The 13,169-nt window shown below is 38.1% G+C and overlaps 1 protein-coding gene across 1 annotated transcript; it reads right to left on the bottom strand.

The window, feature by feature from the left end:
* Positions 1-7,696: 7,696 nt before the first annotated feature.
* LOC131996977 (uncharacterized) lies at positions 7,697-11,454 on the bottom strand. Its single transcript, XM_059367189.1, has 5 exons — positions 11,181-11,454; positions 9,934-11,118; positions 9,692-9,885; positions 8,606-9,469; positions 7,697-8,410 (listed from the first exon to the last, which is right to left on the bottom strand). The coding sequence occupies exons 1-5, from the start codon at positions 11,452-11,454 to the stop codon at positions 7,697-7,699; spliced, it is 3,231 nt and encodes a 1,076-aa protein (XP_059223172.1).
* Between the last annotated feature and the right edge of the window lie 1,715 nt (positions 11,455-13,169).

Genomic DNA, 13,169 nt, shown 5'->3' with positions numbered 1-13,169 from the left:
TGTCCCAAATTTCAGCAAAATCGGATAATAAATGTGCCTTTTATGGGCCTTAGACCCTAAATCGGAGGATCGGTCTATATGGCAGCTATATGAAAATCTGAACCGATCTGTGCCAAGTTGACGAAGTATATCGAACAGCCCAAGACAACTCACTGTCCCAAATTTCAGCAAAATCGGATAATAAATGTGCTTTTTATGGGCCCAAGACCATAAATCGGAGAATCGGTCTATATGGCAGCTATATGCAAATCTGAACCGATCTGTGCCAAATTGACGAAGAATATCGAACAGCCCAAGAAAACTCACTGTCCCAAATTTCAGCAAAATCGGATAATAAATGTGGCTTTTATGGGCCTAAGACCCTAAAACGGAGGATCGGTCGATATGGCAGCTATATCCAAATCTGGGCCGATCTGGGCCAAATTGACGAGGGATGTCGAAAGGCCTAATACAACTCACTGTTCCAAATTTCAGCAAAATCGGATAATAAATGTGGCTTATAGCTCATCTTCGAACTTAACCTGCTTATGGACAAAAAAGAATCTGTGCAAAGTTTCAGCTCAATATCTCTATTTTTGAAGACTGTAGCTTGATTTCAACAGACAGACGGACAGACGGACGGACATGTCTAGATCGCCTTAGATTTTTACGGTGATCAAGAATATATATATATTTATTATATTTCGATGTGTTGCAAACGGAATGACAAAATGAATATACCCACATCCTTCGGTGGTGGGTATAAAAAGTACAGGCCCAAGATGGCTTCCTTGTGGAAAACCAGAACTCACATTAGTTTTATTAGACACTGCATTACCACATTTCACCATTTGTGATCTGCCAATAAGGTACGACTTTACCCAATTTTTCCAAATTAGTTAATAAGAATCTACGATTTATCTTATCGAATGCCTTACTGAAATCAGTATAAATACAGTCTGTCTGGTATTTCTTTCTAAGTCCATAGTTCACAACTGCTGTAAGCTCTATAATATTCGTTAGTGTCGAGCGTTATTTTCGAAAACCATTCTTGTATTTTGATAAAATAGACGATATTTGGAATGATACTGAATCTGTTACAAGTTTCTCAAATAATTTTCGTACAACATTAAGCTTCGCGATACCTCTATAATTGGAAACGTTAGTTTTCTTATCCAACTAAAGTAAAGGAACAATGTTAGACTCCTTCCATAGTGCAGAAAAATACCCAGAATATACAAATTTGTTATGTCCAAAGCAGCATTAGACGGGTTAAAATACGCATGGTTTTACAAAAATCTTTAAACCAGCAACAATTTGAACAAAATTAGTTTATTTTCTATTTTTATTAACAACTCGCTGACACGGGCTCGCTCCGCTGCGCCTTCTTTTACTTTATATGGAACAAAAGTTTCCTTGGAATATTTATTTTCCACAATTAAAGATCTGTTAGTGAAATACCATGCTAACTTGACTAACAGTTTAACAACATAATTGCCTTTACCTGAATCTCATATGATCTTTATTGGTCTATGAATTTAAGTTTGGATGTAAGGTGTACTACATTCTTAAAATACTTCATTTCAGCCCGATATTCTCATGATGTCCAATTTAGTGGTGTTTTCGGGGGAGAGGTGGTCCTCTAGGTACTTGGCCATGACAAAATATCAGCATCGCGCTCTTCTCTCAAATACCATTTATTTAAACCCCATATTGCCATTGGCTTAAGAGGAGTTTACAGGATGATGCGGTCCCCAAATAAAGGATTTTTTTGAGGTTAGGATTTTCATGCATTAGTATTTGACAGATCACGTGGGATTTCAGACATGGTGTCAAAGAGAAAGATGCTCAGTATGCTTTGACATTTCATCATGAATAGACTTACTAACGAGCAACGCTTGCAAATCATTGAATTTTATTACCAAAATCAGTGTTCGGTTCGAAATGTGTTCATTCACCGTAACGTTGCGTCCAACAGCATCTTTGAAAAAATACGGTCCAATGATTCCACCAGCGTACAAACCACACCAAACAGTGCATTTTTCGGGATGCATGGGCAGTTCTTGAACGGCTTCTGGTTGCTCTTCACTCCAAATGCGGCAATTTTGCTTATTTACGTAGCCATTCAACCAGAAATGAGCCTCATCGCTGAACAAAATTTGTCAAAATTTGAACACATTTCGAACCGAACACTGATTTTGGTAATAAAATTCAATGATTTGCAAGCGTTGCTCGTTAGTAAGTCTATTCATGATGAAATGTCAAAGCATACTGAGCATCTTTCTCTTTGACACCATGTCTGAAATCCCACGTGATCTGTCAAATACTAATGCATGAAAATCCTAACCTCAAAAAAATCACCCTTTACATGGCCCCAAAATAGGTTATCAAATTCGTTTTCTAATCTCAAATACCTTTCATTTGAGCCACATATTGGCATGGTCGAAACATTTTTTCCCTTTGGGGGTTTTTGGGAAAGGGGTGATGCCCTAAATACATGATCCTAAATTTGGATATCAAATTCGTATTCTACTCCGAAATATCTTTATTTGAGCCCCATATTGCGATGGTCACTAAAAAAATGCTGTTTGAGGGGTATTAATGGGTATCAATTCTTGCTCTACCCCCCAATTCCTTTCATTTAAGCTGCACATTGACATGGCCGGTATATATGGCCGATTAAGGGGTGTTTGGGGATTGGGGTGGTCCCCCAAACACTAAGCCCGGAAAATATATCAGCAACGTGCTCTATTCTCATATATCTATATATAATTTATTTGAACCCCATATTGCCATTGCCCTCAAAATTGGATATCAAATTCGTTTTCTAATCTAATTTAATCTCCTTATTGAAAAAGTCAGCAAATATGTCCGGTTTGGGGTATTGGACCTTAAAACTTGAATATTTAGTTCCACTCTCTTCAAGACCCAAATTGTCGTGGTGAGCAAATACGTCCTATTTGGGGGTTGTTATGGTGGTTGGACGTCCGCTAGACAGTTGATATCAGATAAGTGGTCTACTCCCAAATACTTTTAATTTGAGCCCCATATTTCCATAGTCAGCAAACATGACCGGCTTGGGGGTGTTTTGAGGGATGGGCGGCCACTCAATGAGTTGGCCTTGAAAACATATATCGAATTCGTGTTCCACTCTAAAAACCCTCTTATTTGAGCCTCATATTGCAATAGTTAGAAAATACTTACTATTTGGGTGGTATTTTGGGGGTGGCGTGGCCCCATAGACACTTTTTCCGAATATTGATATCAGATTCGTGCTTTACTCCCAAAGACCTTTCATTTCAGCCCCATATTGCTATGTTCGTAAATTTTCCCCCTTTGGGGGATGTGTTTGGTGAGAGGCGGCCCCCAACCACATGATCCCATATTTGGATATCAGATTCGTATTCTACATTCAAATACCTTTTATTTAAGTCCCATATTCCCATGGTCAGTAAATAAGTCCAGGTTGGTGGGTATTTTGGAGAAGGGGTGGACCCCCAGAATCCTGGTCCCACATTTTGATATCAGTTTCGTATTCTACTCGGTAAATATGTCCGATTTAGGGGTGTTTTGGGGCTTGGGGTGGTCCCCCTAGCACTTGGTCTGGCAATTAAATATCAAATAAGTTTTCTTTTCCTAAATACCTTTCATTTGAGTCCCATATTGTCGTGATTGGTCTAAATATATGTTTGGTAGGTTTTAGGGTGGGGCCGCCCCTTAGGTACCCCATCCGAAATTTGGATACCAATTTTTTATTTTTAGGGTATTATATGAGAGCTTACACAATTTCGCTTAAATCGCACCACCCATCTCCGAGATCTGGCGTTTCTGAAAATTAGGATAAGGGGGAGGGTCCGCCTCCCTTCAGATATAAAAAAATGTAGTACTTTTTTTTCACCACGGGGTCATTATGCACCATCTGAGAAAATTTCTAGAAAATCGGTTCAGCCGTTTCTGAGTCTATAAGGAACACACAAACATACAAACAAACAAACAAACAAACCTACAAACAAACACAAATTGATTTTATACCCTCCACCATAAGATGGGGGGTATACTAATTTCGTCATTCTGTTTGTAACTACTCGAAATATTCGTCTGAGACCCCATAAAGTATATATATTTGTAGAGTGCAAGGGTCTAGTCTGAGCAAAACTCCACATAAATGTCTATAGATGAAACAAAACGGCATGGCACGCATATTTCACCGGCCTTATTGCTCGTCGGATGGGGGGGATCTTGCCAATGTTCATCGTTTAATTTTACCAACTACCAGCTTTAATGTTAATGCGTGCACGAATGATAGCAAAACCAAAACAAAAGAAAGTCAGATAGAATAGACAAATACACAAAGTATAAGGGGGGTCACAACACCAGAGGATCTATTTCCGACATCATTCGATCGGCTGTGCTAAGGTGTAAGCTGCACAGCATGCCCTCCCTTCCTGTTTACCAAAAGCATCCAAAGAAATCGCTTCTTGGTTGGTAAACCCATAATATTTAACCTACCTTCCTTTACCGACCCTACAAATCAAACTCAAAGGTTTGGGCTTACTCCATATTTAACAAATTCATTAAATTTATTAAGAAAAAGTTCAATATCAAATCCGGTCGCTCACTATAGGGATGAATCACATCCTACTTTAAAAACAGACAAAAAAAAATATAATAAAAGAAATATTAAAGTCAAGGCTAACAACCAATTTTTCTGTATATCTAAATTGATCCTTTAATTTACTAAAATTATTTTCATAACTCTAAAAAAAAACTAATCATTTAAATTAAATCTCAAAACTTAACAAGAAGGGTTAAAAAAAAAACACGGCATGAAAAAAAATATTTATATAATATATCAAATAAGAATCAATAGGCGAGTTTATTTGAATTCATAGCACGGCAGGAAAAAAACTAAATCGGCTGTGAAACAAACTTCATTTAAAAGGCTCATTATGAAAAAAAATGATATGTAGCTGTGTGAGTGTATTTCCATTTGTACTTCTGTTAAAGTAAAACAGCTGTGGGTGCATTGACCCCTTTTTTCCCTTACTTCATTTTTTTCCTCTAATCACACATACATCAACACAACCCACTCGGTTGTATAAAACGAAAAACTAATTTTAAATCGCGAAGTTTTGACTAATATGCAGCCAAATTTCAATAAAAATGGTATCAAATGTAAAAACAATATTTTATAGGCATACTGGGCTAGATACGTCAATGATCAAAAGGCACAAAACGTACATTCATATAAAAAATATTGCCAAAAAAAATGTATCAAAGCTATTTCAATCGAAGCAGTGCTTTTCAGACCCAAGAACATTTTCTGAGAGTCTTGTTAACAGCGAATCAACATAGTTAACAGAGGTTCCAATAGCATGTTAACACTTTAGCATTGACATATCCACCAGCACAGAATCAGATATATATGTATATGCAGGATATTTAACTGAACAAACACAAACAGATCATCTGAAAGTTGCCAACTTGCAAAAATTCCAATTTAAAAATTATGGGGGAAGATTCAAAACATTTTTAAATTAATTTAAAAGAAAAAAATTATTTAATTTGACAAAAATTACCTGAGAGAGGTAACGGCATCTCTCTCACTCTCCGAAAAAAAATAAATCTGTTTGGCTTTGCTCAGTGGTAGTATAACAGTTTGCACTTACTTGGTTTTTGTTGGAGCTCCCACGTTGAAAGGCCTTTCGAGGGGTGAGGGGTTAATAAAACAAACCAGCAAACTCCAGCCAATTGCAAGTTTTTAACAAAATACGCGGCATACACAAAAATCACTTTTTCCAATATAGTCTTTAACATTTGATACGATTCACTCTATCGGTTTTTTTTTTATATTCGCCTTTTTCTAAAACATTGGATTGCCAAACTACTTTTACCAAAAAAAAACTCTCAATTAGGCATTAACTTTTTGTTTCACTTCCGATTCGGTTCTCCATCTCTGCCTTACAAATGAGCAAAAATTAAACTATATAACACTTGAGGCAAATTACGTGGGCAAAAATACGGAAAAATAATTATTTTTTTAAGGTCTTTTTTTTAGCAAGTTACAAAACCTAAGAATTAGCACGCAAGAGTTTTTTTTTCCTTTTCGAGAGTGATTTTTCAACCAAAACGCGTTTGTTTCGATTCCCGAAAAACAAAAACTAAATGAGTTGCACCAATCCCGACGGCTCTTTTTTTTTCTTGTACTTGGAACCAAGACAAACGATCCATTTAAAACACCAGAATCCACTGATCAAAAAAAAATGAAAAGACTTTTGTTAGACTCTCTCAGGCAGCCAAATCTGCACAGCAGAAACAGAGAAATCCATATGAGCACAGGGAAAGGGGGAATCCTAGAATCAGAGAAACAAGGCCCACAGAACAATGAGTTCTCAAAAGAAATTGAGAAATTGTTTAGAAAAAATGCAACCTTACCAAATGTATTAATCCAGGAGTTAAATGATCACAGGGGACCAACACTCCAGCTTTGGGGATAAAACCCTCAGCAAAAAGAAAATGCAGGAAACCAACACTTGCAACAATTATTTACCCGCGATTTTATAAATAAACATCGATTCCGCAGGACAATAAAAAAATAAAAATTGAGGAGAACTGCCACCAACAAAAAAAAAAATTTAATCCTTTTTTTACTAAAGCAAGGATAACGCTTTTACACTTTTAAAGAATCTCAAGTCCTTTACGACACAAAAACTTAAACTTTTGGGTGCACACGGTTGCAAGGTTGGAGCAAAATGGATCTCAAATCAGTCTGCTACCACCTTTTGTAGCCTTGACCTAAACAATGGGGCAAATTGCTGAATTACTACCACAAATTAAAATTCTCAAAACCAAAAATGTCTTCTTTTACATACATGCCACAAATACAATAATAATCCATTTGTGAGTGTATGGGAACTCCAATGCGAAAGAAAAGCTACAAAGAACATAGAAAAGAAGTTAACATTCACCACTATGGCTAAGGGGAAATTATAGCAACTTTTCAATATGGAGACAAAGTGCTCTAAACCTATGATTTGGTCGGACTTATATGTGTGGATGTTAACAACCAAAACCATTTTCCACCTTATCCAATAGTTGTCAAAAAAAAGAAAACCAAAAGGAAAAAAAATTAAACAACTCATTTGAACTTTGATGTGATCAAATGATCAAAAAAAAGAAAACAAATGAAATGAAACAAACAAAAAAAAAAAATAAATAAATAAATAAAAAATATAAATGTATAAAGAAACACTGCTGCCGGTATTCGAACTCACGCTCACCGGTTCGTAGGCTGTAACGCTTCCCCTAGGCTACCGCCTATGATGCGTCTCTGTTAGCTAAGTGATTATAACACATGATCACACTAAGCTTTGAATCATCAACAGCGGTCAGTGTAAGTGAATCCAACTGTAACAGTGCTACAAGGAAGAAGAAGAAGAAAAACAGCATAGGCAAAGCTCCAAATATGTTCCAATAAGGGAACAACATGAGACAAGCAATCACAACAACAAAAATACTCTAGCATCCACATTGTATGTTAACTCGCGTTGGGGTTGGAAAAAAAACAGGAATGTCCATATCTATTATCAGGCGGGCCAATTCCAAGAAATATATTCATATTGGGTACATCGACATGCGCCACTACAAATACCCCCCGCCAAAATCAGGCTTAATGGACACATTGGAGATTAAGTCTGATACCGCATGGAGATGTAATCTATTGCCTCATATCTTTTGCATGATATGTACCAACCAACTTGCCTTGAAGATCTTCAAGTTCATAATAACAAGTACCAATTCTACGACGAACCCTGCATTTAATAAACGTAGGTGCAAGTTTAGCATTGTATCCTTTTTCAAAACTGCTTTGGCTAAAATTTCGCCTGTACACCTCTTGACCAACATTATATGACACTTCACGCGAACGTAGGTTGTATTGTCTTTCATTACGATCATGTTGCACTCTCATCACATTAGCAGCTTTAGATCTAACAACATCAAAGGTGTCCGATCTATTAAATTGTATCGCCCTATCCTCTAAAGCATTCAGTTTTCTTAGCAGTTGGTAAATAGAACCATTAGTCACCATATTTTGACCAAAAACCATAAAATAAGGGGAAGTCCCAATGGCAGTATGTACCGTCGAACGCAAAGCACGCGCAATGTGGCTTAGTTTTTCATCCCAATTTTTTTGATCGGGTTTTACATATGCTTTAATAGCAGAAATGACGGATCGGTTCACCCGTTCAGAGGCATTAGCCTGTGGCGAATGAACTGCGGTATAAATATGAGAAATCTTATAAAAATTCAAAAGATCATTAAATTTCTTTGCTTTGAACTGCGTTCCATTATCCGAGATAACGCTCTCTGGTACACCAAATGTGTGAAACAAATCTTCTTCCATATACTTAATAACAGCATCAGCTGTGAACTTTTTAACCGGGCGGAGAAAACAAAATTTTGAAAAATGATCAAGGACAATAAAAATTCCAATATTCCCTGAACTGGATCGAGGGTAAGGTCCTATGAAATCAACATATAAGCGCTGAAAGAATCTATGGGATGAACCAGTGTCACCCATGGGTGGTCTCATAACAACGTTAGGGTGCTTTGTACTCTTACAAACTTCACACGAGTTAACATAATTCTTAACATCCCAAACTAAGTTAGGCCAGAAATAGTATCTGCGAATTCTTTCCAATGTTTTATTAATCCCACAATGCGAAGACAAGGGGTCATCATGATGTTTCTGCAATACCTCTGGAACCATACTTTTAGGAATCCATAGCTTCCAAATCATGTCATCAGCACGCTGTTCTCCAACGGCGTGTTCCGTTCGTCTGTATAAATAACCATCGATAATCTTCAAGTCGGGAGTGGAATCGATATTATCGTCAACCCTTCTCAATAAGTCCTTGTAGTCGTCAGAGGAAAAATGTTCAGATTTTAAATCAACAAAAACCCCGCGTTCATTTCTTATCTCGGACAGACCGCATATTTCGGACAAGTCATCGGTATTCGTACGCGAAAGCGCATCAGGAACTATATTCTGCGACCCTTTTCTATGCTCAATTTTAAACCGGTATCCTTGAAGCTTCAAGGCCCATCTAGCTAGCCGCGTGCTTAAGTCAGTTTGGGACATGAGCCATTTAAGAGAGGCGTGATCAGTAATCACCGTGAACTCATGTCCCTCGACATAAGCTCGAAACTTTTTAATGCAAAGCATTGCTGCCAAGCATTCTTGTTCAGTGACACTATAGTTACGTTGGGCTTGGTTAAGTTTCTTAGACATAAACGCCACAGGAAACTCATCGCCCTCCGCATTCTTTTGCACCAAGACTCCTCCTATTCCTGTTTTGCTGGCATCACAGTGTATAAAAAACGGCTGTGAAAAATCAGGACTGTGCAAAACAGGGGCTGAGCTAAGAATGGATTTCAAATCTTCAAAGGATTTTTGGGCCTCCTCGGTCCATACGAATTTTCGATTAGTCTTTAACAAATCAGTTAAGGGACTAGAAATAGCAGCGTAATTCCTGATGAACTTTCTGTACCACCCTGACATACCTAGAAATCGTCGGACTTGTTTAACCGATCTCGGTGCCGGGAATTCAGTAATGGCCGAAATTTTTCCTGGATCGGTACGAATGGTCCCGTCCCCAACTACATGGCCTAAATATCGGACTTCTGTCATACAAAATTTGCTTTTTCCTACGTTTATTGTAAGTCCAGCATTACGAAGACACTTAGCCACTTCCTTGAGTACCTCTAGATGCCGATCAAATGTGGGAGATACCACTAGAAGATCGTCCAGGTAGACCAAAACCTCAGCTCTGAGAGATGCCGGTATCACCCTATCCATAAGCCTGCACATGGTTTGCGGGGCATTACATAAGCCAAATGGCATAACTTTAAAATGATAAAGGGGTCTCCCAGGAACCGTGAATGCAGTCTTACCTTTCGACGATTCATCTAGCGGTATCTGCCAGAATGCATCCTTCAAATCAAGGCTGGATATAAATTCAGCTTTAGGCAAACGACTCAAGATACCATCGATATGTGGAAGTGGATAAGCATCCCCCTCTGTAACAGCATTAAGTTTTCTACTGTCCAAGCATAAGCGATTCTTGCCTGGTTTTCTATGCAAAACAATCGGAGAAGACCAAGGACTAGTGGACTCCTCTATTACACCCATAGCCAACATGCGATCAAGCTCTTCGTAGATTAGCTTCTCAATCGCCGGAGAGACAGGGAAATGCCTTTGTTTTATCGGGGTTGCACCACCCGTATTAATAGTATGGCAAATAACATTCGTTTTCCCTAGGCCCTCTTTCGCGAACGAAGGAAATAAATCAATAGCACATTGCAGCTGAAACTTCTGATCCACCGAGAGATATTTCTGGTCTAAATTTTGGGCATCGCCTACTGAGAACGATAAACTGGAAATTCCATTTAAAAGAGACTGAGGAAGAAGGTTATATTTCCTCCAAAAATCAATGCCAAGTATCAAATCCTGTGACAAATTAGGAACCACATAAATAGTAATGGGCTCACTTTTATTTCTAAAAACCACTTCAGTCGTAAAAACACCCGCAATCCTTTGAGGTTTACCATCTGCCGTATTGACAGTGGTGTTTAATTTCTTATAAGGAATCTGAGATCCTAGAAAATCTATAGCGGCTTGAGCACCAAGACACGTCACGGAGGCACCAGTGTCTAAAAGACCTATCACATTTCTATCTAACAAACGCACCTCAGCATAAGGACGAACATCGCCTGGCCTCTCAAGTACTGAAACACTAAAGTTCCTTTTTAAATTCTTGACAATTTTCCAAAATTTTCTCATCCTTTTGCTTGACCTGGCAACCCTAGGCTCTTCATTGAATATCCTGTCTCTGACCTTGAGATAATTTTTTAACCTCACATGAAAAGGTATTATTGGACGAGGTCCTGTAGTAGTAGGGCAAGTACTTTGAATCACAGTATTATCCTGGGTATCATAATTTTTATTTGAATATTCAGTATTATGGGTTTCCTCAGGTTGAGTATCCGAAGGAAAATTTGAACGAGAAAATATTTTTACATGGTCTGTGAGGATTGTTGACAAGTTTTCGGTCTGGGTGCACTTCTCAGTGCAGAGCTCTGGAAGTTTTTTGGATTGTCATTACATTTCCTACAATTGGGTTTATATACTTGTGGAGTACCACAACCATAACAAAAAACACTGCGATCAGCTAAACATTCTTGGTATCTATGACCTGTATGCCTACAATTCCAACACACAGATGAGACCTCCGAAACTTCTTCAAACTCAAGTAATTCAGGCTCGTTAACTTCATTGAATTCAACTTCTGCTGCACGCTTTGAAAAATGATTATGCCTGCTACCGGAGAATCCATGCTTACGACTCATATCCTGTAGGAAGAACTCCCTACGCCGACAAATTTCACGCAATTGACCAACCGAGCTAATCGACATATTTAATATTTCATGCTGGATATCTGGTTGTAGATTGCGACGTAAGATTTCAACCAGCGTTTTATCATCAAGGGGCTTATCAAGTCTATCGACCAAGTCTATGACTGAATCATAAAAGTGTCGAACGGTTCGTTTGGCTTTTGCTTCCTGTCGCGTATTAATTCTCTTATGTCAATATCAGTTCTGGAGTCCCTATAATGCTGACGTAATGCTCTACAAAGATCGAACCACTGAACAACACGTACAGTACGGTGGAACCTCCAAAACCAGTCACTGGCTTTGCCTTCAAAAAGTGCACTTGCGCTACGACAAAGGATGTCAAAATCACCATTTAATGTCTGTCTAGTTAGGGCTTCAACACGATAAATAAAATTATCAACAGGTAAGCTGTTCGAACTACCATTGAACTTAATCTTCCAATTGGCAATTATTTGGCTAACCTTATCAGGACGAAAGGCTAAATCATGGCTTAAATTTGGGGCACTAAATCGAGATCGGCTTGCAGAATTGCCATCATGGTTACTTCTACCAGAATCATTATTCACCTGTTCATTATTTGAATATGGCAACCCCAGCAACTGCTCTAATGTCCTCTGCTCAACCTCACCTACATTCAGCATAGAGGGACGGTTTCTATTGACTACCGGCGAAGATGCGTTAGCAATCTGTGGAGCCTGATTAATATTTAAACGAGCAAGACTAACCTCAACACTCTTCTCGACCCACGAAGTTACCTGATTGGAAAGAGACTGAACAATCTCTGTTTGTTGCCTATTCATCATTGCAGTCACTAAGTCCTTTATGCTGTCCAAAGTCAAGCTGGGTTGAGGTAGTGACATACCTGCACTAGCATCTAAATTTGTAGTTATATCCTGGTTAGAGGATCCTTCAGCCCTATTGGCATCATAGCTCTTGGCTTTTGCAGACGACCTAGTTGCAACCGATGAAGTTGTTTTCTGCGAAGTTGCAAGACCGGACTTTTTGCTGTCCTTGACTATGTTCGACCCACACACTGGACAATCAGACTGAGTTTTAATGTAATTCGTAATGCATATTTTATGAAAGGAATGTCTACAGGAGGTTTCTGTTAAAAGTAATGGACTCTGAATAACAGAACTACAAATCTGGCATAAAAGCAAGTTACCCTCAACAGCTGTTCCAGCAGCTGAAATATGTTCAGAACTTCTTTCAAGGGGCATTTTCAAATAACATTAAAAAAATCAAAATCTAAGGTAAATCAAGACAAAATAATAACTAAAAAAAAATCAAAAAGTAAATAAAGACAACAATTCAATCAAGAAAACCAAGTTTGATTTGTTCGGGCATAGGAGGTAAGGTAGGATAGTAATAAAAAAAAATTATCAAACTATGCGAAAATAGATGGAAATAATTAAGGAGAAGAATAACAAATTGATAGGGGAGACAGAAAGAAAAATGGTTATTTACGATGGGTAAAAACATCCTCGATAATATTCATACATTCCAAATCGCAAATAGAGAAAACAAATAATAAAAGTTTCCAATCAGATATACGCTGAAGCCAGAATTAGAGCCTAGTCCAAAACCTGTATTCATTCAACCTGAACACCAACTGAAACTTTCACACGAGAGAAAAAAGGGCAGGACAACCTAACTCCTGGTTATATGCTTCAGCACCGCTGCATATCAAACATATAAATTCCAACGAAGTTTAGTTATCCCGACAAAAGAAAATA

The sequence above is a fragment of the Stomoxys calcitrans genome, chromosome 4 (genome assembly GCF_963082655.1).
Source record: "Stomoxys calcitrans chromosome 4, idStoCalc2.1, whole genome shotgun sequence".
NCBI classification, from domain to species: domain Eukaryota; kingdom Metazoa; phylum Arthropoda; class Insecta; order Diptera; family Muscidae; genus Stomoxys; species Stomoxys calcitrans.
This window is presented reverse-complemented; position numbering and strand designations above follow the sequence as displayed.

Bases quoted from the DNA above. Each gene is read 5' to 3' on its own strand.
- LOC131996977 (XM_059367189.1), bottom strand. From the start codon at position 11,454: ATGTCGATTAGCTCGGTTGGTCAATTGCGTGAAATTTGTCGGCGTAGG. The intron at 9,886-9,933 runs GTAAGACTGCAT...ATCATTTTAAAG, and splicing joins GCTAGATGAATCGTCGAAAG to TTATGCCATTTGGCTTATGT. The intron at 9,470-9,691 runs GTAGGAAAAAGC...GATTTGTTAAAG, and splicing joins ATGCTGGACTTACAATAAAC to ACTAATCGAAAATTCGTATG.